Source organism: Leopardus geoffroyi, chromosome D1 (genome assembly GCF_018350155.1).
Source record: "Leopardus geoffroyi isolate Oge1 chromosome D1, O.geoffroyi_Oge1_pat1.0, whole genome shotgun sequence".
Lineage (NCBI taxonomy): Eukaryota > Metazoa > Chordata > Mammalia > Carnivora > Felidae > Leopardus > Leopardus geoffroyi.
The window spans coordinates 104,150,516-104,176,845 of NC_059329.1; the positions used below are offsets into that span (position 1 = coordinate 104,150,516).

At 46.5% G+C, this 26,330-nt stretch overlaps 1 protein-coding gene and 3 non-coding genes across 4 annotated transcripts in view; all 4 read right to left on the minus strand.

Moving 5' to 3' along the window:
- Positions 1 to 594: 594 nt before the first annotated feature.
- TRNAF-GAA lies at positions 595 to 667 on the minus strand. The gene has a single exon. It is a non-coding gene; the product is annotated as a tRNA-Phe (tRNA).
- Positions 668 to 2,865: 2,198 nt separating this feature from the next.
- TRNAK-UUU lies at positions 2,866 to 2,938 on the minus strand. The gene has a single exon. It is a non-coding gene; the product is annotated as a tRNA-Lys (tRNA).
- A 3,332-nt stretch (positions 2,939 to 6,270) lies between these two features.
- On the minus strand, positions 6,271 to 6,343 carry TRNAF-GAA. The gene has a single exon. It is a non-coding gene; the product is annotated as a tRNA-Phe (tRNA).
- Positions 6,344 to 9,532: 3,189 nt separating this feature from the next.
- The window catches only part of LOC123601737 (oxysterol binding protein), a 35,934-nt gene continuing 19,136 nt past the window's right edge, over positions 9,533 to 26,330 (minus strand). The window contains exons 8-14 of the mRNA XM_045485342.1: positions 24,673 to 24,918; positions 24,275 to 24,395; positions 15,630 to 15,733; positions 14,282 to 14,377; positions 13,340 to 13,521; positions 12,323 to 12,543; positions 9,533 to 12,224 (exon numbers count right to left, since the gene is read on the minus strand). Coding sequence (XP_045341298.1) covers positions 12,082 to 12,224; positions 12,323 to 12,543; positions 13,340 to 13,521; positions 14,282 to 14,377; positions 15,630 to 15,733; positions 24,275 to 24,395; positions 24,673 to 24,918 — 1,113 coding nt within the window. The 3' untranslated portion in view covers positions 9,533 to 12,081. The remainder of the gene's footprint in view (positions 12,225 to 12,322; positions 12,544 to 13,339; positions 13,522 to 14,281; positions 14,378 to 15,629; positions 15,734 to 24,274; positions 24,396 to 24,672; positions 24,919 to 26,330) is intronic.

The window sequence follows — 26,330 nt, forward strand, 5'->3', positions numbered from 1 at the left end:
CCAGGAGCACTTGTTGGCGCCCCGTTTCTTAAAGGCGCGGTGAGAAAACTGAGGTTCCAAAGATTCTTTCAGATAGAGACACGTGCTTCTGAGTCACATTTCCGGCTGGGAACCATCCTTTACCAGATTTCTGACGCGCCCACGAGGGTCCCTGGCTTTTGGGTCTGGCTTTGCAAAGGTTTTTGAAGGCACGTCTGTCGCCCAGGAGAAAAACTTATGAGCCTGGCGCGCTGACCACACTGGGAACTGCGAACAAACACTACGGAGCCTAGTGTGCGGTAGTGCGGCTAGGTGCGGGGCATTCCACGGCTCGGAGCTTCCCGACGAGGACTAACCCTCCGAACCTTCCCTGTAACACCGTAGCCTCCGCCAAGCGCGCGCGCTGAGACCCGCACGGCCGCTGCGCAAGCGCGAGCGTGAGCACGCGCGTGAGACCCGCTTCCCCGCAACAGACACACAACCGCTGCGCACGCGCAAGGGTTGGCTCGAGCTCTGAGACCAGCACCGGTGCTGCGCAGGCGCACGCGGGGGCCCTGGGCGGGGCTCTACGGAAATGAAAGCACCCTAAGTCCCATTGGGAGTCGGCAAAAACCCTGCCGAAACCCGGGATCGAACCAGGGACCTTTAGATCTTCAGTCTAACGCTCTCCCAACTGAGCTATTTCGGCGGAGGCAGGAGCCCTCGCTACCCTGTTAAGGAAATTTAACAGAAAGAAAGAAAAACACTTTCTCTTATTTCCTCTGACTTTCCATTTCCTAATTACGTTCTGAGGTTTGAAGAACAGTGAAAATTCATCCCTGTCATATGAGGAGCATTTCGCGTTCTTCCTAATGCTTTCTCTACCTCTCCCCAGAGCCCTAAAAAGAGTAAACGGCCACTTACTAACAAGTGCCTACTGTGTTCCCAGCCCATGACTTACGTGGTCTTATTCGATCCCCACCCGCCTCACCCCTGCCGTAAGGTTGATTTCTAAATGAAATAACTGATTCGCCTCAAATCATCCAGAATGGAACCAGAGCTGTCCAGCTCCAAAGCCCAAAAGGTCTTGGTCAAAACAGATGTTAGGGTTTGGGGGTTTTTTGTTTGGTTTTGGTTTTGGGTTTTTGTTTTTTTTTTTCTTTTTTCTTTTTTCTCACTTTCCCCCCTACGGGGAAAGGCAGAGGGAGTGAACTTGAGGAGGGAGGTAAGAACTAGGAGTCCTCAATGCTCTCCACCCCTGTCCTCTCCTTGCCTCAGCCTGCTCTATTCTTGTTCAGTCAGGAAATAATTGGAGCAAAGACACTTCACTTTTCAAGGTTGCCAAAAGTGCACTTGATCACTTTCCAAGGGACTCCCTCAGAGAGAAGAGGATAAATTCGAGTGTCTGCCACAGCTCCTCGCCTTCTTTCTCTCCCTGGGATGCCAGGTTGGCCCCATGATTCAATTTCTTCAAGAAAATAGCCTGACTGGCCCAACCAAACCACTCCGCTCTTGCCGTCCCTTCAGCACCTATCAACCAACACAAATCACATGAACATGTGCTTATGATCTTGGGCATAGTGGGAGTATGTTTCCTTGAAATGGTTCCTTAACGTGTTTCCATATGTATCCGTTTTTCCTCCCTAGATTGAAAACTCTTGGAAAGAAAAATAATGATGGTAACAGCTACAATATTGAATGCTTACCTTGGGGCAAAACTCTACCAAGCACTGTGCATCCTTGTTACTCATTTAATCACACGTTCGTAAGTTAGATGCTATTGCTCTGATTCCCTTCTGATGAAGCTGCGCTTTGGAGACGGAGCTAATTGTGGGTGTGTGTAGGCACAGCATAAGGCGCTCCAGCGTGAAGGGTGAAGGCCCTCCCTTCCTCTTGAGTGCTACCTCCATCCGGGTCCTGCTCCACTAATCAGGACTCCCTGGGGAGCACAGTCCATCAGCTGGGGGGGGGGGGGGGGAGGGGGGCAGCTGACTCAATCAACCTACACTCCCATCCTGCTAAGGAGATCAAGATGGACTTTCTTCCGTTGCCTGGCAGAGACAAGAAAGGCTCAATCTCTAATGAAGCAAGGACGTACCTTCCCCTCCACCTACCAGGGAAATTAGTTTTAGTCTTTCTCTTTTGTCCACAACCCAACTTCCTCAATACTTCTCAGGAGCCGAAGGCTTCCCTTGTTAGACTGTAGTCAGTGCGAGCTGACTTTTTTTGTCTTTGTGACACCAGGACTTGTCCCACCCCAGCCCCTTGAAGGCACTCTTTCCAACACGCACGTTCTTCCTCCCACGGCAATGCTGCCATCTCCGCCTCACTTTCTCCCCTGTGTTCAGGGTCACACTTGGGGTTGGGGAGGAGAGAGAAGACTTCATTTAGGCAGAAGACCGCTCTATTTGGTGTTTCGGTTTCTAAATGGCCTTCTCTTCCTTTTCAGCGTGCAGAAATATTCTCTAGAAGGGTAGTAAAGTGGCGTGTAGGTGCAGGAACCGTGCAGTAATCCCGGACACCTAGCAGGACGGAACCCCAGAGAGAGGGTCAGCTGGGACCGCCCTCAGGACAGCGAAGCAGGACGGTGACCGGGGGAGTCCAAGGGACGTCCTGAAGCATTCGTTCCCCCTTCCTGTGAATACCGTGGTAATTGGGACCTCTGCGGCCCCGCCGGTGGTTGCAGAATAAAGCAGTGTATTTAATTCCCTCGAACAATGCACTGCGAGCCTCCCAGGGGCCTTTGCACAAGGGTTTGCAATGTGTGTCCTCGCTGGGACGCGGCTTTTCCTCGCAGCCTACAAGCTCCAGGATTTTACTCGCTTCTCGGAAAGCACCCGGATAACGAAAGCTGATCCTGAACGCTTGTTCTTGTTTTTAAATTATTAGGAAAAAGTTTTGTTGTCGCGCCCGAACAGGGACTTGAACCCTGGACCCTCAGATTAAAAGTCTGATGCTCTACCGACTGAGCTATCCGGGCTCACGGGAAGTTCCTCCCTTCGGTGCCTGAAGACCCTGTTGTCGTTTGCGCTGCGAGCTAACAGCACCGCCCAGAACGAGCTCCCGGATTCGTCCTCTGCGTGTGACTAATCCAATTCCGGCCCACGGACCCCGCGGGGACGGGAGGTAAAAAGGAGAGCATGCGGGGATGGTGTCAGGTCGTTCTTTGGCAGCTGAATGCAGATTTCTTAAATATAACAAAATAAAACGGGCCCCCTTTTATTTAGAGACTCCTTGGCAAACATGAATCTTCAGTTCTGCAAAAACCTGAAGAGAGAGGGGAAGCCATTGCTTCACTGCACACACCCGTCCCTCCACCCCGGCCCACGCATGTCTTTGCCCTAAAAGCAAAGAGCACAGGCTCGGAGACCACGGTTCCCTGTTAAAGGTGGCAGGTGTCCCTTCTTCCGAGAAGCACCACGTTGCAGTCCCTTGTCCTCAGGTGCCCACCTCAAAAGAAGCGCGAAGCGGAGGAGCTGAAAGAGGTGACCAGGGCTCGGGAGAAAGCGCTAGCAGCCACCCTGGGCCTGGGCCCAGAGAGCGCGCCCCCGCCCCGCCCCCTCAGGCTCGGCCTCTGCGCACGCGTGCTCCGCCCTGCGGGGGCAAACCCGTCTCCCTTCACCAGGACACGCTAGTATTTGCACATTACAGATCCCCTGCTACCTTTCGGTCCTCTGGGTCTTTACACACGTTCCCTCCAACTGGCATGCTACCTTCCTTTCACTCCTTCCCCCTCGCCCGTCAGTTTAACTGCCGTCCTCCCTGGGTAGCACCTTCTGGTGACCAGCACCATCCCTAGTCTTCTCCTTCCCTGCCCTTGTGGATCTGATGGGGAAAAAAACCAAACCCTGCCCTTGAGAGGGAAAAATCATAAGATGGCCCACAGAACTGATAGGGAATTCCAGGCCCCTCCTGAAGACTCTCCTGGGGTCTTCTTCCTGCCCCGCTTGCCTCGCACCATATTGCCACTAATGCGGAAGTAGCAGACTTTGGTGGCTCGGCTCTTTGGAGAGACCCGTCTCCCCTGAGCCCATCGATGTAAATTAACCTCCGATCCTCCAAGCTCTCCGAGTGCCGCTTGGTTCTTCCGTCAGCGATCCAGCCTGGTTCCATAACAGATTTACTACACCCCAAACCTTTGGGAGCCTCATAACCAGTGCTTTAATAGAGGAATATTCAAGTGCTTTGGCAACACAGATGGACAATTAAAACGCGGGCAGAGTAGAACGTGGTAGGGAAAAAAAGACATTAACTGGGTAGGTGGATGCCACCAGGGCAAGAATGGTGATTCAGGCAGACACCCTGTATTCTCTGAGCGTCTTGCTTGGATCCCAAGTACTTCCCGCAGAGATCCTCCTTCTCTCCTCAGGCTGCAAACTGGGGAGGTCCACAGTGAAAAAGAGATTTTAAGAAATTGGCCCACAATTGTGGGGGCTGGCAAGTGAAAGGTGGTTAGGCCAGCAGACTGGAAATTCCAGTAAGAGTTGATGTTGTAGTCTTGAGTTTAACTTCAGGAAAGCAGCAAGCTGGAAGCCCAGGCAGGTTTTCTATTTACCAGCTTGCAGACAGTGCCTTCTTCATCAGGAGACCCCATTCTTAAAACCTTCAGATGACTGAACAGAGGCCCAGCCACATTCCAGAGCATCATCTGCTTTACTCGAAGTCTACTGATTTACATGTTAATCACACCTAAACATCTTCACAGCAAGCAACATCAGGACTGGTGTTTGGCTAAACAACCGCAGCTTAGCCAAGGTGACCTATAAAATTCCCTGTCACGCATGCCAATGTACATCATGCAAACTCTGAACTACCCAATTTATTAATACATCATTTTCTTTTCCTTCTTTTTGACCATCATTAGATTTCAAGAGTCCCTCATCAAAATGCATCCTTCCACCCAAGAACCCAAAGATGTGGGGGACAAAGCCCCTCATCAGCTAGCATATTGACACAGATGAACAGAAAGGGGAGGGCATATAAATAGGTTCCAAAGCAGTATTTCTCCATGTTGCCTTTCATCACATCTAGGGTTTTTAGAATATGAGAACTGAATCACCATTCTCTCTCTCTCCATGTCCCAGCCTGGCACCCAGCCCAAAAGAAGGCATGCCTAAGTGTATTTTGTTCCATTGCACTACCTTGAGTTGAGTGACTCATCATCTTAACAAGTTATATTAATAATAATAATGACTATCATCATCATCATCATCATCATCCAGCCCAGAGCCTCCAAATTCCTCCTCTCCTCCACCCCCATCCCAGGCTAGTGTAAACAACTCTGGAAGCCTGGGTCAGGTTGGACGGTTTGATTCCCTGTGTTTCCTGGGAATCCCTGCTATGGCCTCCTCTGATGGTGATGGTCGCAAACCCATTTTGTGCATTTCGAGATTTTGAGAATAAGGAACTACCAGTCTGTTGTGCAAATCCGGATCATCCTGAGTAGTTTCTCAGTATATTTGCGGGGGGCGCGGGGTGGGGGGGGGGGGGGGGGGCAGGGGGCGCATCGAGTTCAGAGCGTATATATGTGTATGTGATGTCCAACAGCGGTTTGTGATTTACCAAATAAAAATTTAGTTACATTTAAGCTTCTGGGACACGAGTGTGTACTTCGCATGATCCACGCAGTATTTGGAACATACTTATACTAAAAAACATTTGTCCTTTCTTTGAATTTCAAATTCAGTTGCGTGTCCTGGAATTTGATTTGGTAACCCTGCTGTAGACGTGAACCAGAGAGGGCTGCCATACCACCGCACCATCACCACCACCACCACCACCACCACCACCAAAAGCTGACCCAGGTGCTTGTTTCTGTTAAACCAGGTGGACCAAACCGAAATCGAAGGTTTCCTTGGCGGAGAGAGAGCCCGGGATGTCGGCATCCCCATCGAGCCCCGCGCGCTCCGCGCCCCCGCGCGTGGCAGCTGCGTGGCCGTCAAGCCCCCTGCGGAGCCCGGGCGCGCCAGGGGCTCTGACCCGCGGGGAAAGGTTCTACCTCCAGCAGCTCCCGGAACGTCGCTGGAAACAGGAAAGAAGAGAGAGGGCTAGACTGATCAAGCAAGCGAGAGTTGTGTAGTACGTGCGGACAGCGTGGTCTCAGCCAGATCCAAGGTCAGGGAAGGGACCCTGACTTTAAACTGAGCAGTTTAAAAGCAATGACATAAAAAAAGGCCAGTCCCTCCGCGCCTACACCCCAAGCTCGTGTGCGTGGAGGATGCCCCCCAGGGTGGCCGCCTGGGATTCTTTCATTAGAAGACGTGTACTGCTCCTTGGAAAGGAGCTGCCACTGACAGTGACCTCTAAAACCACTGCCGAAACCCGGGATCGAACCAGGGACCTTTAGATCTTCAGTCTAACGCTCTCCCAGCTGAGCTATTTCGGCAGCTTATAAAAGCTGCTTTCCGTATTTCCATAATAAAATAGTATTTGTTCCGTTGTCACAGAAGAGGTCAGAATAGATTCAGCTGGAGGTAAGCATCTAGCAAATATTATAGAGGTGATAAAGCAAAGCCTCCCCGTGTATAAGCTAGAAATGACAAATAATTTGACTTTTCTCAGTTGTTTGGACTCAAGAAACGTATGGAACTGAACAGGACGGCCATGTGTAAAATGTGACTCTTCAGTGTCACCTCCAGATGAGGTATGCGTAGAGTCGCGGCATCTGTGTGTTAATAGCATTGATTTGCCAAACCTAAGTCGTGAAAATATGCCTCCGTTTTTGTAACCCCACCTGGACATCTTTAAACTCTCAAATATACAGACGCTGTCAAAACATGGGATTGGCTGAGACTCTCTCAAACTCTAAGAAGCAAGCTGTGGTTTAATAATATCTCCTAATAGGTTAATTTTATTCCACCTATTTCATAACTTTGCATCCCTAACATTCACATATATAAAATTGAGCTAGCCCTAGCGCTAACTGAATCAGTCTCTCTGCAGAGGGGGCTCAGGACTGTGTACTTTGTAAATTGACCAGGTGAAATTTAATGTGCAGCCTCCCTCAGTCTCACAAAAACTATTACCAAGAGATCTACACTTTCAATCGCTTACCCAACCTCTTCATGGGGACATCCAGCTCAGAATGTCCAAAAATGAACCGTCTTTCCCTCTAAACTCACCTTTCTATCACCTTCTGTCTGTATTTCCTGAGGCAGAAAAACACAATTTCTTCCCTCTCTGCTCGCCACCCATAATCAGACCCAAGTGCTGTTCATTCAAGTTCAGTATTTCTGGACTCCCTGCACTTCTCTTCATCCTCACATCTTCCCCAACCTCCTCATTGATCTTCCCACCTGTAATTCATTTTCCACACTGGAACCCATCACCCTGCTTAAAAATCCTGCACAGGCTCCCTACTTGAGAGCAAAGATGAAGACTTCTTTCTTCAGATAGGATATAGCCTTCCAGAAGCCCCTTCCTCTCTCCAGCGCCAGATCAGTGCTTTCTCCTTGACTCTGAACTCCAGCGACTCACGCAGCCACCCAAGCTCAGGATGCTTTCCTACACTGCTCTTCATCTTCGTCCACGCAGTGTTCTGTACATTGCCCTTCCCTATTAAACCTGTGACTCTCATCTCAGATACATTCTCCTCCTTCTAGAATTCCTCTCTGACATGTCTCCGTCATCCCCCCGCCCCTGCAGGCTGGTGGCCCTTCTCCAGTGCTTTCACCAGCTCTTATTGCCTGTTTGTCAGAGCTCTTTCTCGCCACGTGTATCCTTAATGTATGCTACATAGCAGACTGAAGTCGATGCTGAAAGAGAAGGAAGAGAGAGAGGAGAGATAGGGAAGAGAAGAAAGAGAGAGAGAAAGCAAGCCATATCTCAGGGCCAATTGTTTTTTGTTTTTTTTTTTTAATGTTTTTATTTATTATTTTTGAGAGAGAGAAAAAGAGAGAGAGAGAGAGAGAGAGAGAGAGAGAGAGCATGACGGGGGAGGGGCAGAGAGACGGGAACAAAGCTTCCAAAGCAGGCTCTGTACTGACATCAGAGAGCCCAAGGCAGGGCTTGAGTTCATGAACCCCGAGCCACTAGATCATGACCTGAGCTGAAGTCAGATGCTCAACCGGCTGAGCCACCCAGGTCGCCCCCCCCCCCCGGTTCTTTATTAACTTTTAAAATCACCTGGTTAAACTCAGATGTGATCTCTGCAAGGTTGTTTATAGGAGATTCTGAGCTCTTTAGTTCTTACCTTGAAAGAGACATCATCTGGCCACCCTGCCTCCGTGAACTGAAAAGGTAGTAGGGAGGAAGGCCTGAGGAGAATAGAACTACCCATTACTTTATGAGCTTGGAAGGGAAAACCATGAGCGGCTTGGAATGCTTCCCACAGGGCAGGGCAGATCACTGGGCAAAAGCTTTATAAACTTTTAGAAGCAAGCTCTAAATTTTGACAGCAATCTTAGAGTTTCACAGGGTATACGCCTTATAGTGAAAAAATTCCAAAGAAGATTTTTCTACACCTCTTTTTAGGGTTGGTTTTCATTTATCTTGCTGAAGGTAGAGGAGGCCCTTGCAATGTGTGGGACCTCAGAGGTCCCTGACAAGTGTACTAATTTGTACTTTTCCTGGGTCATCATTTTGAAGCATCAGTATGGTAGACCCTTTGGGATCCACATCCCAGCCAATCAGGTCACAGTAGCCCATGAAAAGACTAAAGAAAGGATTGTTACTATGTTCCGGCTACATTTGCCCCTTTTGGATGAAATTGTGTAGCACAGTGCTATTCAAGATTGCCGGATGTAGGTCTCACAAGTGCAAGGGTCTACTGCAATGTTTTTAGCTTGCCAGAAAAAAACCTGGTAAGTTGCTGAATTACCGTCAAGCCCAGCAGTGTGAATCAGGCAAATGACTTGAACAGATGAGTGGCCTTCCCAAGAACCAGGCTAGAACAATCCCTGGAGACACAGCTCATTTTTGTGGACTTGAGAGCCTTGGGAAATCAAGGAGCCTGGAGGCTGAACCTCAAGGCTGCTCTTTCCTGCAGATCGACCTCCAAGGTGGCACTCTCCACATCACTAAGCCTCTGCATAATATGACCTAATCCAGGAGGAAATGACTTAACTGCCAGCTGCCTTCCAACCCACTTTCTCTTAGGACACAAAGTTGTAGGGGGTCACAGACTCGGTGGTCAGACAACCCAGCTTTGGATTCGAATGACTGTGCCCAACCATGCGCTGTGTGACCTTGGGTTTTGTTTTTTTTTTTTGTGCCTTTTCCCAGTGCCTTTCTTCATATTCAACACGACGATTCTAACATTTACCTCTTAAAATTGTGTGTGAGCCAGACAATGTTCAGAATCTCTAAGTCAGCCTGCTGGGCCCAGGAGCAGATGCCCAGTCACAGGGCAGGGCCTGAGCCTGCCCTGATGTGCAGCCCATCTGGGTCCTTTGATTCCTTTGCCCACCTCCCCACTGCCCTGAACTTTACAGTGAAAACCTAACGAAGCCTTTTCACAGTCCTAATGCTCTCCAAGGCCTTTAAATCAATCCTCCATTGCTTACGTTTCAAAGTACAGAATTGAATCCCTACATGAAACAGCTAAGAATCTGAGAATCTAAATGGGCAAGAGAAATTACATTCAAGAAAACTTTTATTTTTGGAGGTGAAACAGGCTCAACATCAAAAGCACTAGACACGATTCCCCTACAACCAAGGTGGGACACTGACAGTTACATGCCATCGAAGCGGAAGGGCCTGTTGAAACTACTCTGCTGTCCACGGGCCCTTGAGAATGTTGCCAAATGCTTGGAACGCCTAGAAACCCGTGCCCCATTCTTCTTTCAATTTCTTGCAAAGATCAGCTGCCCGCTTCCCAAGAACGAACCAGCACTGGGTCCGTCCTCCAGGCCCTCCTCCACCACTGCTTCCCTGGTGGGAGTACAAGTGAATCAGACAAACGATATGACTTTTTAAAAATTATTTAATTTAGTAGTTTTCTTGGAAAAAAAAAACAATAAGGCAAAAAAAAAAAAAAAAACGAAAATATATATAGTTTTGTTTCAATGTGACTTCATTTCACCTGAAGGACTCAAAGCTTCTCCATTAGCAGGAATCTGACTGGGGATCAGGCTGGAAATGTAGTGCAGATGGTGAAGGAAGAAGGGGAGGGGTGGGGGGGATAAAGCAGAGCTGTTCAGTTTGGTTGAGGAATCCCCGCTCTGGCTGAAGTCCCTTGATTAGGTCACAGCCTTTACAGGCCTCCTTGCAAGAAGGCCCAGCGCAACCCCGCGCTTACAGTGGGAATCAGGGTCTTAGAGGAAACTCCCCCGGCGGCTGCCCCTTTCTCAAGTGCATCACAGATAGGAAGGGAGGGATGGCGAGGAAGGAACAGAAGTACTAATTTGTCTAGTGTAAATCCCATTTCCGTGCAGGGATGGCTTCCTCTGGAATGATATTTCCCCCAGGACCCACACTGGCTGAGGCTCAGCAGTTAAGGAACAGAAACAAAAAACACTAACAAAAAGCATACAAGGAAGGCACCTCAATTTGTGATCCTCAACCAAGGGTGGGCTGCACAGGGGTAGATCTCTGAACAGGACAGCTAAAACAAATACAGAATACAAAATGAAGGAAGCCAAGGCCCGACAGGCGTGGTTCTCTCACCCACCCCAACATGACGGCACTTTCGGCCCCACGTCCTGGGAAGAAGTTTCTTTTGGGAATCAGCTGTGTGTGCTGCGATTTGGACAGAGGCGGAATTAAACTGGAAATCACCGTCCTCTCTACCCACGCTCTTCCTAACAGAAGAAGGAAAAAAGGCGGGAAGAGTTAGGATTTCATTTTCAAGAGTCAGGCAATCAGGAGAGCAGAATCTAGACAGCAGTGGGCAGGTACTCCATGACACAGACCAGGGATCGAGTCCCTGCTCAGTAACTGCCAGATGTGACCCTACACAGGTTCTGGATCTGCCTGCCCCTAAAAGACGGAAGACAGGGGAGGCCCCAGCCCACATCAGTGTGTCCAAGAGAGAGTCCCAGGGAGACAAATGATACCAAAAAACAAGATTCTTAATGGGAAGGAGGAAGATCAAACAAAAAAAAAATTAGATTTTTCTCTACATATATATAATATACAGGTATTTAACACATTATTCGAGAGGTGGCTCCAGTCCGTAGGGCTTGAGAGATGGTGAAAACTTTTGTTCCAAATTAAGTCCTTCTCTCAAATTCTGAAGGATGTCAGAATAGGGCAGGTAGTGCTTTGCTCCGCACGGGGGCCCAGACCCAAACTGGTATCGTGCTGAGAGAGAGGGAGATGGGGGTGGGGGCAAGAAAGGCGATGAAGGATGGGGATGAGGAGGAATGGGGACGGCAAAGTGACTAGCGGTCTCTTCCATCCTGCTTTGTGTTCTCAGAAGTTCTCGGCCTGACGAAGTCCAGAAAACTCCCTTATGAGGATAATGTGACCCTCCTACCAACCACCAAAGCGGCCTCCGGTCGCTGTCAAAGAGGGAGGACCGCAGAAGGGTATTTTACACAAGATAGAAACTTCTAAGAATGTCACTCTGAATATTCCAACCTTACAGAACAAGCCCCCTCACCAGCGTCCCGATACCGCAGTTACCTCTGGGTGGACACCCCATTAAACTGACCCCGTCTGTGACCCCGCCTCATAACGCCACGCCTAAGCTCCACTGCAGTCATTCACGATGCCTCCGTTGGTAAGTCTTATGTGCTTCCTCTTTGAAGGAACTTCTAAATTCAGCTCTTGCTCTGAACAGCACCAAAAATGCCCCTGAATCATAATCTCATGCGGACCTTGGCTGAGCAGGATACTACAGGGGAGGGTGAATGACGTCATCTTAAAATGGGGGCAGAGGGAGAAGGAAGAGTCGAGAGTACTTGACTTTGCAGAAGGGCTGTAACGCTAACTTTCAGCCACTCACCCCCCCCCCCCTTACAAACATAGGTATCTAGTATGTCGATTTCAGTTTCAATCAGCTAAGGCAACCAGCCAATCACCACCACTGGTGTCTGCTTCTGGTGATTGATTTGGAAAAAATGATTGGTTAAGACAGACAAACTGGAGGAAAGCGCTTGGTAAGAGTCACAAATGCCAGCTTTCCCGCACATCCTCTGTCATCTTCTCCTTTGGATCCTCCTCCTTTTTGTTGCTGCCATTTCAGAAAATGTCCGGGCATGAGGTCCAGTCCTGTTTTTCTTTACATTCCCAGTATCCTCCCCTATAAATATGGGTTAACTCCTTGGTAACAGGGTCCTTCTTCCGCTCAAACCACAGTGCTTTATAGGGATCGTACGGTGTGCCTAAAGGGAAAGCAGGGGGAGAAAGCGGAATGAGAGCCAGAAACACACGAAGTGATTCTCCACGCATCAAGAAATAGAGTAGAAGGCAGGTTCGTTACCATCCTCTGTGGCTTTCATAGCTTCTGCTTCTCTCTTCTTTCTGGAAAGTCTTTGTTTTTCCTCCAGGCGCTGCTTCTCAGCATTGGCTTCATCCCAGCGCCCGTTTTCCATCAGTCTCTGGTCGGGCCGCAATCGGCTGTCTGTGGGGGCAGTGCCACTTTCCCAGGCATTGAGCGTGAGAGCGAGCTCTGAGAAGTAGTACATGTTTTCTGCGTTCTTCCTGCAAGTAAAGGATGGGGAAGAGAAACGGTGATGCCAGAGCCCAGGGCCTCGTTAAGGAGCAACGACCCAAAGACGACCTCCCCGAAGCTGTTCTACAGATGGACAGACTCTAGGACCAGGTCAGGCTCCCCTAGTTAAGAGACCCAGACAGGACCATCCCCCATCCCCTCCCCTAGCATCACTTGTACCAGCAGTCTGCTGGGCTTGTGCTGTGCTCAGCGGAGATTAAGAAGAATGGAAGGGAACATTCTGCTAAATGAACTTTCTTATTCCTATTTCCTTTGCTTTCTTTTTAACCTGTTCTGGGATAATCTTGCTGTTATTATACACTGGGTAAATGAGATGACAGGAGACAAATGGCCTCCGTCTTCATTCCGAATTCCCGTATATCATCTCAGAGACCTTTAGATGGCCACTGGGTCTCAGGCTAAATTGTTTTTTCTTTTAATGTTTTTTTTAACATTTTTGAGAGAGTCAGAGCACAAGCGGGGGGAGGGGCAGAGAGAAAGGGAGACACAGACTCTGAAGCAGGCTCCAGGCTCCAAGAAATCAGCACAGCTCTAAATTATAAATATTTCTTGGCAGATGTGACTTGCTTTGGTTCAGCTTTCCTGACAAGGCACACTACAACTCAAATCATACAATGACCACCTTCTGGTTATCTCTCCAAAAGTTCTGATTTCCCTGGCTGATCCCTCACATAATTCAGTGGGAAGGAAGGCAGAAATGCCATCAACACTGCTCCAAGGTTGAGGTCAAAGTGTTACCTGGAGAGCCGGGATATGGATACTCACGGTAAAGGGTTCCTTTTCCATAGCATGACCCTGCTTTCCTCTGCCTCATGGCCTCTCTGTCGAGCATCACCCCCATTTTCCCCAATGACTGGTTGTACTTTGAAACAATCCATTTTTTCATCCCATGTCCCCAGAAGGGCAAAGTGAACTTTTCCTGATGGATCGGTCACTTCTCCGGTCACCTGCAAGGGTGGGGAGCAGGGCTTTGGAGTACGGCAGTCAGCGTGATGTAGCTTACCTGACTATTCTGGCAACCAAAGTCCTAGGGTAAATACTGGTTAAATCCTGCTATGGCTAACACCATGGAGCCACCCAGATTATTTTGGTATACTTTTTTGAGCTGTGTAAAATAAATGGCCATGAGCTGGGTTTCATCATTTTGTGGTATAGGGATTTTTGTTGCAATGATATATGCAGGGAAAGGATCTGACTGGTACTTGGAATCATGGTATTTTCTTCTCCCTGGAAGTCAGACAGCCACAAGCAGATTTAATCCCCGACTCTTCTTCACTGTCCATCAAAACTCATGGCACAATTCCACTGTGGTGGGGACGCAAGACTCGCACTCAGACCTCACAGAGGTCAAACTGCCCATCCTTCTTCCTGAAATCCTTTTATTGGTCCTTCCTCTGTGCTTCCCATTTCCAATCTCTCATTGCTCTTGACTTTTCCTTTCTTACTCAATGTCTTTCCCAGAAAAGAAAGGATTTGGTTTGGTAATGCAATCTAGTCTCCCTTCTTGCTGACTTTCTCCTTTACCTCTCCTTCCCTGCCGCCCTCCCCCGCCCCCCACCCCTGCCAAATCACCACATACATATTTAGGAGATGTAGATATATGTATGTTAGACTGTCTATCCATCCGTTATCTACACCAACCCCAAAGGAGCAGGCTTTCTAAGAGATACACGCTAAGGAAAAACATTTAAACTCAACTTTTCTTACCTTTCTTGCTACATCACGAGAGAAGTAGCTATAAGGAACAAATTTAAGATTGCACTTGTCGCCCGTCTTGTGATTCACAATATCAATTTCACCGGACTAGAAAACAAAAGGCATCATGGATTGATTTCATTTATTTATTTGTTTGTTTATTTAATGTTTACTTATTTTTGAGAGACAGAGAGAGGGGGTGAGCGGAGGAGAGGCAGACTGAGAGGCAGACACGATCCAAAGTGGGCTCTGTGCGTGCTGATAGCAGACAGCCCGATGCAGGACTTGAACTCATGAACCGTGAGATCATGACCTGAGCCAAAGTAGGTCACTTAACTGACTGAGCCACCCAGATGCCCCTTATTTATTTTTAATGTTTATTTATTTATTTTGAGGGAAAGAGAGTATGCAAGCAGGGGAAGGGCAGCGAGAGGGGATCCCAAGCATGCTCCGTGCAGTCAGCACAGAGCCTGACACAGGACTTGATCTCACAAACCATAAGATCGTGACCTGAGCCGAAATCAAGAGCCAGGCACTTAACTGACTGAGCCACCCAGGTGCCCATGGCTTGATTTTATCAGTCCCAGGGGGATCTGAATGTCTGCTAGACCCCATGCCTCATAATTCCTCACTTTTCCATCTTACACTCTTGGACTCCCTTGCTTATGGCTTCCGGTCTCAGCTGACCCGAGAAGCCACGGAACCTTGGTATTCAGAACCTTGGTATTCCAGGTTGGGATCAGGACCAAATGCCTTCTGGTTTTCTTTCAATTGTGTGTCACGTTAGGTGGCCTATGATATGCCCCTCAACACATATGCTGATATTCACATAACGGTTTGCCTTTTCCAAACCAGGCCCTTGTCAGCAAACTGACAAGTAATTAGATGTTATTTTAGTACAGTTCTTACACTTGTGTATTTTGTTAAATACTTTTCAATCTCTACATATTTGTCATGGGTCTCCAGTGATACAGTAACTCTTTGAGGACAATGTCTTATCTGATTTTGTATCCCCAAGACCTAGACTCTGCCTGGCAGTAAATGTCTGATGAATACCGAAAGGATGAAGGGTAGGAGCCGTGTTTATTATTTTCCTGTACTTTCATAGTAGCCGACACAGTCCTGATAGAGCAGTCATTGAATGAGTATTATAAATTGGTCATTTACAAGTAAGAATTTGTGGTATAGAAACTCGGGAAGGTTGGGGTGGGGCTACTGGCTGAGAGCAATTCGTTGGGAGAGGCGGATAAATCAGGGGCAAGTTCAATCCGGGGCAAGTTCACATGCCCTGGACACTGCAAAGACGTACCTAAGAAGGTATTCTTCTGAACTTCAGTACACTTTGGGCACCTCTGCTTACCTGATCTATCCACAACTTGCCCACGATAATGTTGTGCACCGTTGTGGTAACTTTTTTCCAAGTGTAGTGGTGCCCAGTTGCATGGAAAATACAGTGGATGCTACCTGGAAACAGAGAGAGGTACACAAATTAAGCCAAATGTTAGGATAATAGCATCACTTTAGGTACAAATAATAATGGATTAACTTTCTTCTATTAATATTTCTCACTTTGAAAAGGAAAACAATAAACCAAAAAGGATTTATAATTTTTTTAAATGTTTATTTATTATTGAGAGACAGAGCGTGAGTGGAGGTGGGGGCGGGGGGGGGGGGGCGGGCAGAGAGAGAGGGAGACACAGAATCTGAAGCGGGCTCCAAACTCACAAACCGCAAGATCATGACCAGAGCTGAAGTCAGACGCTTAACTGACTGAGCCACCCAGGTGCCGCTATAATCTTTTTTTTAAGTTTATTTATTTATTTTGAGAAAGAGAGAGCACAAGCAGGGGAGGGGCAGAGAGAGACAGGGAGAGAGAGATTCCCAAGTAGGCTCCACACTCGGTGCAAAGCCCCAACACAGGGCTCAATCTCACGACCCTGAGATCATGATCTGAGCCCAAATCAAGAGTTGGATGCTTAACTGAGCCACCCAGGAGCCCTAGGATTTATAACTGTCTTAAATACTGGAAGCACCAATTGATTTTTTTCACCTGATTTTTAAATTTATGAATAAAATACACCTAAATGATGACAAACGCTGATAACTGATAGAGCTTAGCTAGGAAGCAACATTCTGCAATTGTAGAAATAAAAATGAAAGCAAAAGCTCCAATTCTTTTCACCAACTCTGCCTGCCCAGACCATCTGCAAAATTGACAGGAACAGGTCCAATGTGCCCCAATATGAAAAATGAAATAGAATTGTGGAAAGGAGCACACACTGGTCATCAGGACTGGGGGCCAGGCCCTCTTGTTAGTCACTAGCTGTATGACCATAAGCAAACACTCTTCTTAAGGCCTTAGCAGTAAAGAAGGTGTAGTGGATGGAGAAGGGCTCTGGAGCCAGGAAGAACTGGATTCAAGCCTGGCTCCACCACTCATTGGATGTGTGATCCTGGGTTGTGTAATAAAGAATTGGTCTGGCCTTCATCCATGGTTCCTGGGAGGGAACCTCTAAACCTTTGGAATTTCCTAAGTAATAGTAACGTCTGTGTTATTCATGGGGGCCCTGATAGTTTATGCCAAAGAGCCGACGTGGTGGACCCCTAGATAGCTTATGCTCAAGAGGAGGCCAGGCCAGAAAGGCCAACCATGTAATTAAGAGACTTGGGGCTTTGAATCACTTGAAATTAGCCAGACCACCCCCCCCCCCCAGCCCCGACCTCCTGGGAATGGTATTCCCTTCTCTGTAGGGAGGGAAGGAGGCCTAGATATTGAGTTCATTCATGTGGCTGATGATTCAGTCATGCCTACCTAATGAAACCCTAATAAAATCTCTGGACAGCGAAGCTTGGTGCAGCTTCCTCGTTGGTGAACATATCAATGTGCCAGGAGGGCTACGTGCCCTGATTCCACAGGAGAAGGCATGGAAGTTTATGTTCACGACCCTTGCAGACCTTGCCTTATATGTCTCTTCATTTGGCTGGTCCTGATTTGTACCCTTTGTAATAAAACTGTAATGGTAAGAGCAGCATTCCCCTGGGTTCTGAGTCATCTTGGCAAATTATCGAAACTGAAGCCAGTTGGTCAGAAGTACAGATGGCCTGGGGACCCCCAAATTCGTGGCTGGCATCTGGTGTGAGGGCAGTCTTGGTGGAGACTGTGCCCTTAACTTATGGGGTCTGCATGAATCTGGGTGGTTAGCAACAGAACTACATGAGAGTATTGTGTCCTGGATAGGTTGTGTAATTTCCCCAGGCCTCTGCTTTATAATCTGTAGACGGGATAAACAGACCTTGTTGTGCAGCAAATGTCTGTTTATTTGCCCAGTAAAATGCCTGAAACATCATGGGCACTCAGCAGATACAGTCTTCTCCTGTTCTTATGAGTTGATCTCAGACACCAAACCCAAAAGTGAGGTGAACAGAGGTGACTACAGATTCAAAACAATAAAAAAAAAAAAATGGAAAGATACGCAACAGATATGTAGATCTTCACGTATGTGCTGCGAATACGGTCACTTATGGGAGCGGAGAACTCTAAGCTCCCTCTGCAGCCACTAACGAACAGAAGACTAATTATGTGTCTTTCTCATACAAGAGACTAAAATAGCCCTGCTGGCTGCAGCAGCCATGATGACAATGACGCTAACGAGAACAGTAGCAGCCCTGCTGAGAGCACCTGCTGTGTCCCAGGCGGTAGGCTGAGCTACCGGTCTCTTCACACATGATCCCATTTAATCTCAACAGCCACCTTTCAAGTACCTGTGCTGCCCACACATCTCCTCAATCCCTCACTCAATACCTCCTCCACCAGCCCTGCCGTCTAAAGCCACTGTCATCTCTTGCCTGAAGCCAACAACTTTGTTTTGGTCCCAGCTTCCACGTCGGTCACCTGATAGTCTCTGGTCAAAATGATCCATGTCAAACATGCCCCATCAACGCTGTGTCAAATCTCTCCGTTTCTGCCCTCTGCAATTAAAACAGGACTCACCCCCTTTCCCTGGTGTACAAAACCCTACAAGAGCCGGCCCCTGCCGGTCCCTCAGATCGCACTCTGAGGCTGCTGGCGGCCTTGGTGCTTCTCGAGCATGCTGTGTCTGCTCCCCTCTCAGGGCCTTTCTCTTGAAGGGGTTCCCTTGCTGGGACACTTGCCTGCAGATCTTCTTCTGGTTGCTTTCTTTTTATTAGTTAGGTCTCTGCTCCAATTGTCTCTTCAGAGACCATTTCCTTGACGACCTTGTCCAAGAAAGCACAAACACACTTGTTTCTCCACCGTTCACCCCTGTCTCCACTTGCTCTATTTCTTTTTTTTTTTTTTTTAATTTTTTTTTTCAACGTTTATTTATTTTTGGGACAGAGAGAGACAGAGCAGGAACGGGGGAGGGGCAGAGAGAGAGGGAGACACAGAATCGGAAACAGGCTCCAGACTCTGAGCCATCAGCCCAGAGCCCAACGCGGGGCTCGAACTCACGGACCGCGAGATCGTGACCTGGCTGAAGTCGGACGCTTAACCGACTGCGCCACCCAGGCGCCCCTCCACTTGCTCTATTTCTTCATGGAATTACCACTAGATAAAAATTAAATATCCAAGGACAATAATTATTACGGAGGTGTTTTTGGTTACTTTTTTTGTCTGCTCAAGAAATGGATGCCAGCTAAGTGAGGGCAGAGTGGCTCTGCTCACCACAACACACCCACAGCACCTAGAACCGTTTCTGGCATACCGTGGGCATTCAGATACCTGTGGACACTTCAGCTGCAGGCACTGTTCTCCCCTGCCTTTGTTTCTACTGCTGCTGGAACGGACTGCCACAAACTTTATGGCCTAAAACCATGGGGTTGTTAAACTGTTACAGTTCTGAAAGTCAGAAGTCTAAAATCAAGGTGTCGGAAGGGCTGTGTTCCCTCTGAAGACTCTATTAGAGATCCGTTTTCTTGCCTTTTCCAGCTACCTGAGGCCACCCGCATCCTCCAGGCTGTGGTATCTCTCTAGTACCACTCACACCTCTTGCTTCTGTTGCCACCGCCTCTGATTCTCCAGCCTCCCACTCATAGAAACCTCTGGGATTGTATTGGGCCTATAGGAATACTCCAGAATTATCTACCCATCTCAAAATCTTTAACCACACTGCAGCGTTCCTTTCACTATGAGCAGTCGTATAGTCACAGGTTCCAGGGATTAGGATGTGGACATTATTCTGGGAGGAGGGAGCCTTATTCAGCCTATCATACCCCCATTTTACCAGTGAAGACTCTGAGCCCAGAGAGAGAAAATAGTTTTTCCAAGGTCACACAGCTAGTGAATGCCAGAGCTGTGGATCAAAATAAGATCAGAGTATCTGTACTGCCTAGTACCATATCCTTGTGCCCCACCCTGTTGTTCTGCAGTGTCCCTTTCAGCTCCCAGGGATAGTGGGAAAACAAAGAAAGCCCCACGGGTGCCTTCCTTTATATAATATTTGTGTCTTGGAGACTTGGCAATAAGTTAAAGATCTAAAAGTGGAGGTTCTTAAAATATGTGGAAAGGAAGATATCGCCACTTCAGAATGGTCAAGTAAAGGACTTCCATATTTCCTGTGCCTCAGGAAAATCAATTTTTTTCCAGTAAGATCGATTTAAGAACACTAGCAAAAAATTATCAGAATCAACTTCTTCAGAACTCTGGTAAAAAAAATGAGCTTTGTGGCATTTCAACTTGCCCTACTCCCATCCTCCTCTCCCCAGCTTGGCAGTAGCCTTAAAAACCAGTAGCCTTACAATCACGGCAGACGTGAAAACCAGGAAGCAGCCTAGCAAACACTGGAGGGAGCAGATGGTATGAAGCTCCCCAAAAGCCTGATCTCCAAGAAACTGTCACTATCTGATCTGTCTGGTGGTTCCTCTTAAGTTCCCACTCCTAGGGCTCTGACCTGACTCAGCCCCTGCTCCCCTCAAACAGCCTTTTCCTAGTGGCGATGATCAAAACAACCAATGGCAATTGTTTAACACAGTGGCTGCCTCAGGCAGTGTTCACAATTGGGGCAGTTAATAAATAGTGGACCCAAATCCCAAATCTGATGAAAAACATTAATCTACATATCCAAGAGGTACAACAAACTCCAACAGGATAAACTCGAAGAGTACCACACCGAAACCCATCACAATCAAACTACTGAAAGACAAAGAGAAAATCTTCAAAGTGGTAAGAGAGAAGTGACACATCACATATAAATGACCCTCAATAAGATTATCAGAAACCTCAAAGGCCAAAGGCAGTGGGATGACATATCCAATAATGAAGGAGAAAAAATTATCAAACCAAGAATTCTGTATCCAGCAAAACTATCCTTCATAAACAAAGAAAAACTTCAGACATTTCCAGACAAACAAAAACTGAGAAAATTCATAGCTGGCATACCTCCCTTCAAGAAATATACCAAAGGAGGGCCCCCCCCAGATGGTTCAGTTGGTTGGGCATCCAACTTCGGCTCAGGTCATGATCTCACGGTTCTTGAGTTTGGGCCCTGTGTCAGCCTCTCTGCTGTCAGAACAGAGCCCACTTTGGATCCTCTGTCTCCCAATCTCTCTGCCCCTCCCCCACTTTCTTTCTCAAAAATAAATAAACATCGGGCACCTGGGTGGCTCAGTCAGTTGGGCGTCCAACATCATTTCGGGTCATGATCCATGGATCGTGGGTTCAAGCCCCACATTGGGCTCTGTGCTGATGGCTAAGAGCCTGGAGCCTGTTTCAGATTCTGTGATTCTGTGTCTCCCTCTCTCTCTCTCTGCCCCTTTCCCATCTCTCTCTCTCTGTCTCTCTCTCAAAAATAAACATTGAAAAATTAAAACAATAATAATAAAAATAAATAAACATTTAAAAAAAGAGGAAGAAGAATGAAAGAAATACACCAAAGGAAGTCCTCCGGGCTGAGATGAAAGGGCACTGGACAGCAACTTAAATCTACTTTATGAAGAGACTGGTAAAGGTAACTATAATTAAACTATTAAAGAAGAAAAGAGTATGACTGTATTTTTTGCTGGCAACTCTTTTTTCCAATGCATGATTTAAAAGACACCTGCATAAAGCAACAGTTATAAAACTACACTGTGGGCATTCACTTTCGAGTGTCCCTTCTCTGTAAAGAGAGCTTTCCTACTGTTCTCCTTTTCTAATCTTATACTCTAATAGACTTTTGCCTGCTGCTAAAAACAAACCAAAAAACCTATACTGATGGGATTATAATGTATAAAAGTCATAATTTACATGAAAATAAAAGCACAAAGGAGGAAAGACATAATGGATCCATATAGCTGCAAAGTTTTTGTACACTATTGGAATTAAATTGGTATCAATCTCAACAAGATGCTTAGATGTTAACTGTACTACCCAGGATAACCACTAGAAAAATACCTTTAAAAATATAGTAAAAGAAACAACACGAGAATTAACATGGTAAATTGAAAAATATCTATTTAACACAAAATAAGGAATTAAAAAAGAAGAGACGAACAAAAAAGACAGAGGATATATAGAAAAAAAAAAAGCCAAAATAGCAGATGTAAATCCTACCTAATCAATAATTATATTAATTATAAGTAATCACTCTAATCAAAGAGTAGAAATTGGAAGAATGGATAAAATATATCGGGGGAATTTTTTTTTTTTTTACTAATGTGCCATTCAGGAGCAAATTCAGGGTCCATGGAGCCCAGTAGTGTGTCACTGATGCAGAGATCAACGGGCTGAGTTGAGTTGTTTCATTCATATTCCCAAATTGTGGTTCTTCTTGGGTTAGAGAGCTCCAAAACTACAAAATAAAACCCACTTAAACGTGTCTCTTTAGGGGCACCTGCCTGGCTCAGTCGGTGGTCATGATCTCGGGGTCATGAGTTCAAGCCTCACGATGGGTGTAGAGATTACTTAAAAATAAAAATCTTAAAATAAACGTGTCTCAACATTAATGCTACCACCTGGTTCCAGTGCCCTGGCACTTGATGAGCAGATTCACATGTATCCTCTGCCACTATCTTCACCATTTTGTACACTTCCGATATGTTTTCCAGAAGTGTTCTTCTTTCCAGACTGCAGGAGTTCTAACTTTTCTACCCTACTTTACAAGGAGACTCAGACTCTCTGCCACCACCTCAAAAACCATCTGTCTGCTTACTCTCTCACAACTCTGTCCATAAATCGTTCTTCAGTGACAGCTACTAGCTTAACAATTTACCCTAGGGGAGTCGAGTGCCACTGCAAATGCGAAAATTTCACTGCAGGATTCTCCTTCCAATTCACTGATCCAAAAATGTTAAATACAGCCATCCCCAAGGCCAATGTCTGGAAATCCCACTCTCTGTACTTCAGTTTCCGGTCACTATGTCAATTCTTTGTTCAGTCTCCCCATGAAGGCTGGGATCTTTGTTTTGCTCACTTATACTTCCCGCCTGGTCCATGGCGGGTCCTCAGTATCTAATGGATGAAGGAACTTAAGGCAACAGCACATCCTGGTGACCTGAATCCTTAAATAACCATAGGAGTGGAATCCTTTCAAAGGTAATTTTTAACTCTAAAAAATTAGATCCACCACATATATCATATTCAAATATTTACCCCTCAAAGGACTCCAGATTAGACCACTCATAGACAAAATGTATAGCAGATCACTGGTAGATTTACCGCTATTTTACTGCTATTTATTAGATTTATTGCTACTTTAAAAAATGAATACAACCCTCCTTAGAATTAAATATAACCTGTCCCTTTGGAGATCCTCACCAGGCCTCTGAAACTCTTCTCCAAGGGGGGAAAGTCATACTGCAATAGGACCACTAATACCCTAGTTGTGCAAATTAGGTAAGAACATCCCAAGCATTTACTACCCTCAACCTAATACTTGTGAAATGATTAGCATCAAAGACAATTAAGCAATTGGAACCGTTTTCAGGGCCTTGGTAAATAAACATTAAGAACAAAATCATCGTCACCTTTTCATCTAAGATCTTTTTGCATATTAACCATGAAGCGGTAAAGCTAACATTCCATTTTCTTTTCTCCTTTTAATATATTCCCAACGTTTCTGGGTTTGGTCTCTGGCTACTTTCTAGTTTCTAGGAAATTTCTATACCTGCTATATTTTGTATTTCTGAGAGAAAGGGGAATTTACTAAAGAAGACAACTCTAGCCACGTGCTACAGCTAGGCCTCATGGAAGACTAGAACCAGGAAATGGAAGGCCACCAGGAGCTCAGGCAGTTCCTGGCAGCTCTGTTTCTAGGGAGGTACTACTTGGTTTCTCTCTTTCCGCTCGTGTTTCTTTTTCGGCACTCACTCTTCTGGACACACACAGCCAAATGTGCCTACTCTGGTTCAAGTGAGCGTTGGAGAATCTCTAGGATACTTTGCGAACAATCTCATTTCCCCTAAAGTGTAGAGACTCTCCAACACTGCAAATCAGGATGCCTATTCCCAGGCCTGATCTTTCTGATCTCGGTGCAAAATTAACTTATAATCCAGTAAGATCTTTTAAAACAAAGTTTCATCCTACCTGGAGTTCGGCCAATACATCAATGATACCTAACCCTTCCGGTGGTGAAGAGAGAGGGGAGAAAGGAGAGGAAAAGGGGAGGGACCGTCTGAGAGACCTAACCTTGCAGTCACAAGACTTCTGATTTACTGAGTAAATGGACTGGTATGAAGTACATTGCCAGTGTAACACAGGAAACAACACTGGCTGATAGAAAAGGCGTTAAGCATGCGCTAGAATATGTATTCTAAAACAGTGCTTAAAGATTTACTAAATATAGCTAAGAAGATAAAGAATTCATGCCTGGATGGATCCTTAAAGAGCCTCCTGGCTCCTCACTCATTTGATAGCTGAGAAGTCAAACGAGCTGCCCAGAGCTAGAGAGGATGGTTCAGTGCCCAAATCAGACTTTCAGTCTCCTGACTCCTAAGCCAGGGACCACTTCCATCATGCCAGAAAATCTTTCCCTCCTGGAGGACTAATTCTTACAAGGATGGCGGCCTTACCGAGGGGCATAATGGAGAGGTATTTGCCTCGGAACTTGCTGGTGATTTTGATTTCCTGACGCAATGTCCAGCCATTTTTGGACTCGGCATGGTGTGCAGCAGCAGGGGGATGATGACTCACCTTGAAGAAATCAGTGGTTCAAATTAAAGAAGAAAGGAGAAGGAAAAGATGCTGCCTACGAACTGGTGATAAACACCCCGAATTCACACTTGACATTTTTATCCCCACAACAGTAGGTGAATACCAGGGCCTCCAGTGTTGAGCCCTGAAGGAAAAGAGACGGCAGTCTGGGATGACAAGGACCGAATTTCTGCAAATAGGACACCCAGGGGGATCAACTGAAAAGTCACCCCTTTCTTCAGAAAGTAAACGCATCACAGTCCCGAGGCTCCTTTACCTGTTCACAGAGGGATCGGTACCCGTTCTCCTCTAATCGGTCCAGCTCGAAGGTTTCCCCAAGGAGTGGGTTGAATGGCTTGCTGGTACGGAAGACAGTAGTGGAGTAGGAGGACACGGTGAAAGCTGCAACATAACAGAGCTGTTCTAGAGAGTTCTCACATTTTGCAGCTCGGTCTAACAGCTCATGGTATTCCAGATCTTCAGTAAGGCGCTGAAGCATGGATAAGGGCTCGTTAAAGTTCACCTGTCAGGAAAAGAACAGATATAAAAACTTTGCCCACACATCCATAAGAGACCGTTTCATTGTTTTGCAGGTGGAGAGACATATCAAGATGTCGAGATGATAAAGCAAATCACTGGGAAGAGAAGAGGCCTTTGCTCAGGAGACCAGCTCTGAGATCTAACCTACAAGCAACCCTCTCTCCCTGGTCGACTGACCCTGTCAATGAGCAAGATACATTACTGTTTTCATTTATTTCACTAACTGTATGCTCTTTGAGATGGGAACCGTGCCTCTCTGTTCATCATTGCATAGCCATAAGCTATCGATGCCTCGCCCACGGGAAACGGTCATCAAATAGGTGCAGAAGGAATGAATCAAAGAGGAAATGTATTTTAGCACAAGTATACCCAGAGAGGAAGTGAGGTATTTAAAATTCTTGAGGGTGAAAAGAGAGGCTGATAAATTATAAGTACAGGCACGTCCTGACTGGTGAAAAGAAAACATTACAAAAGTTAGCTTCTACACCCCAGAGGAGATGATTGTGAATTATTGATTGAGTTCTACATCAGGCCAGGATTCTGATTTCTTCCCTGAGGCCGGACAGTCGTGTTGTGGACCGGAGTGCTCATGATGGAGGCTGACAGGGGACTGAGTGTTTCTGCCTTTCAAGTTTTAGAGCCAACTTAGGACTTTCAACCACAGGATCAAGTGTGTGTGTGTGTGTGTGTGTGTGTGTGTGTGTGCGCGCGTGTGTGCGCGCGCGTTTCTGTCAGGAGGAAGATATTCATTCATTCACTTATGCATTCCACAAATATCTACTGAGCCCTCATGTGTTCCAGACCCTGTACTACCCACTAGGTACGGAGAGAAGTGAACAAAAGAGTCTCTCCATCCCCGCAGGAGTTAACTTCTAAACTAACCGTTTGGAATTTAAGATGACTTTACTACTTAAAAAATTACTGTAAAAACAGGTTAGGTTCCCAGGCTACCCCATAAAGCTGATTTAGCTTTATAATACAGCAATATCACTGAACAAGTGACATTAGCCTGAGTTCTGAATCCAAAGACAGGAAGGAAGAAAGCAACTCCCTTTTCACTGGGAGCCGGCCTAGAGCAATATTTCAGTTAAAACAAAAACACTTCTCTTTCCTATGCTCTTTTTCTCTATTTTTGTATTCTGTATTTTTGTACAACCTTCTACCCACCAACCCCTGAGCCACATACTACTATAATATTTGACTGTCCTCTCAATTGTGAAGTGTCTTATAATTTTTACTATAACCAACTTTAAAAACAAAGTATAAAGGAAAACATTTACCTGAGATATCGTCACTCAAAGAGAACCAGTATTAATATTATCATGTTTGTTTCTATGTATCTATACATTTAAAAATAAATAAATAGGGGCGCCTGGGTGGCGCAGTCGGTTAAGC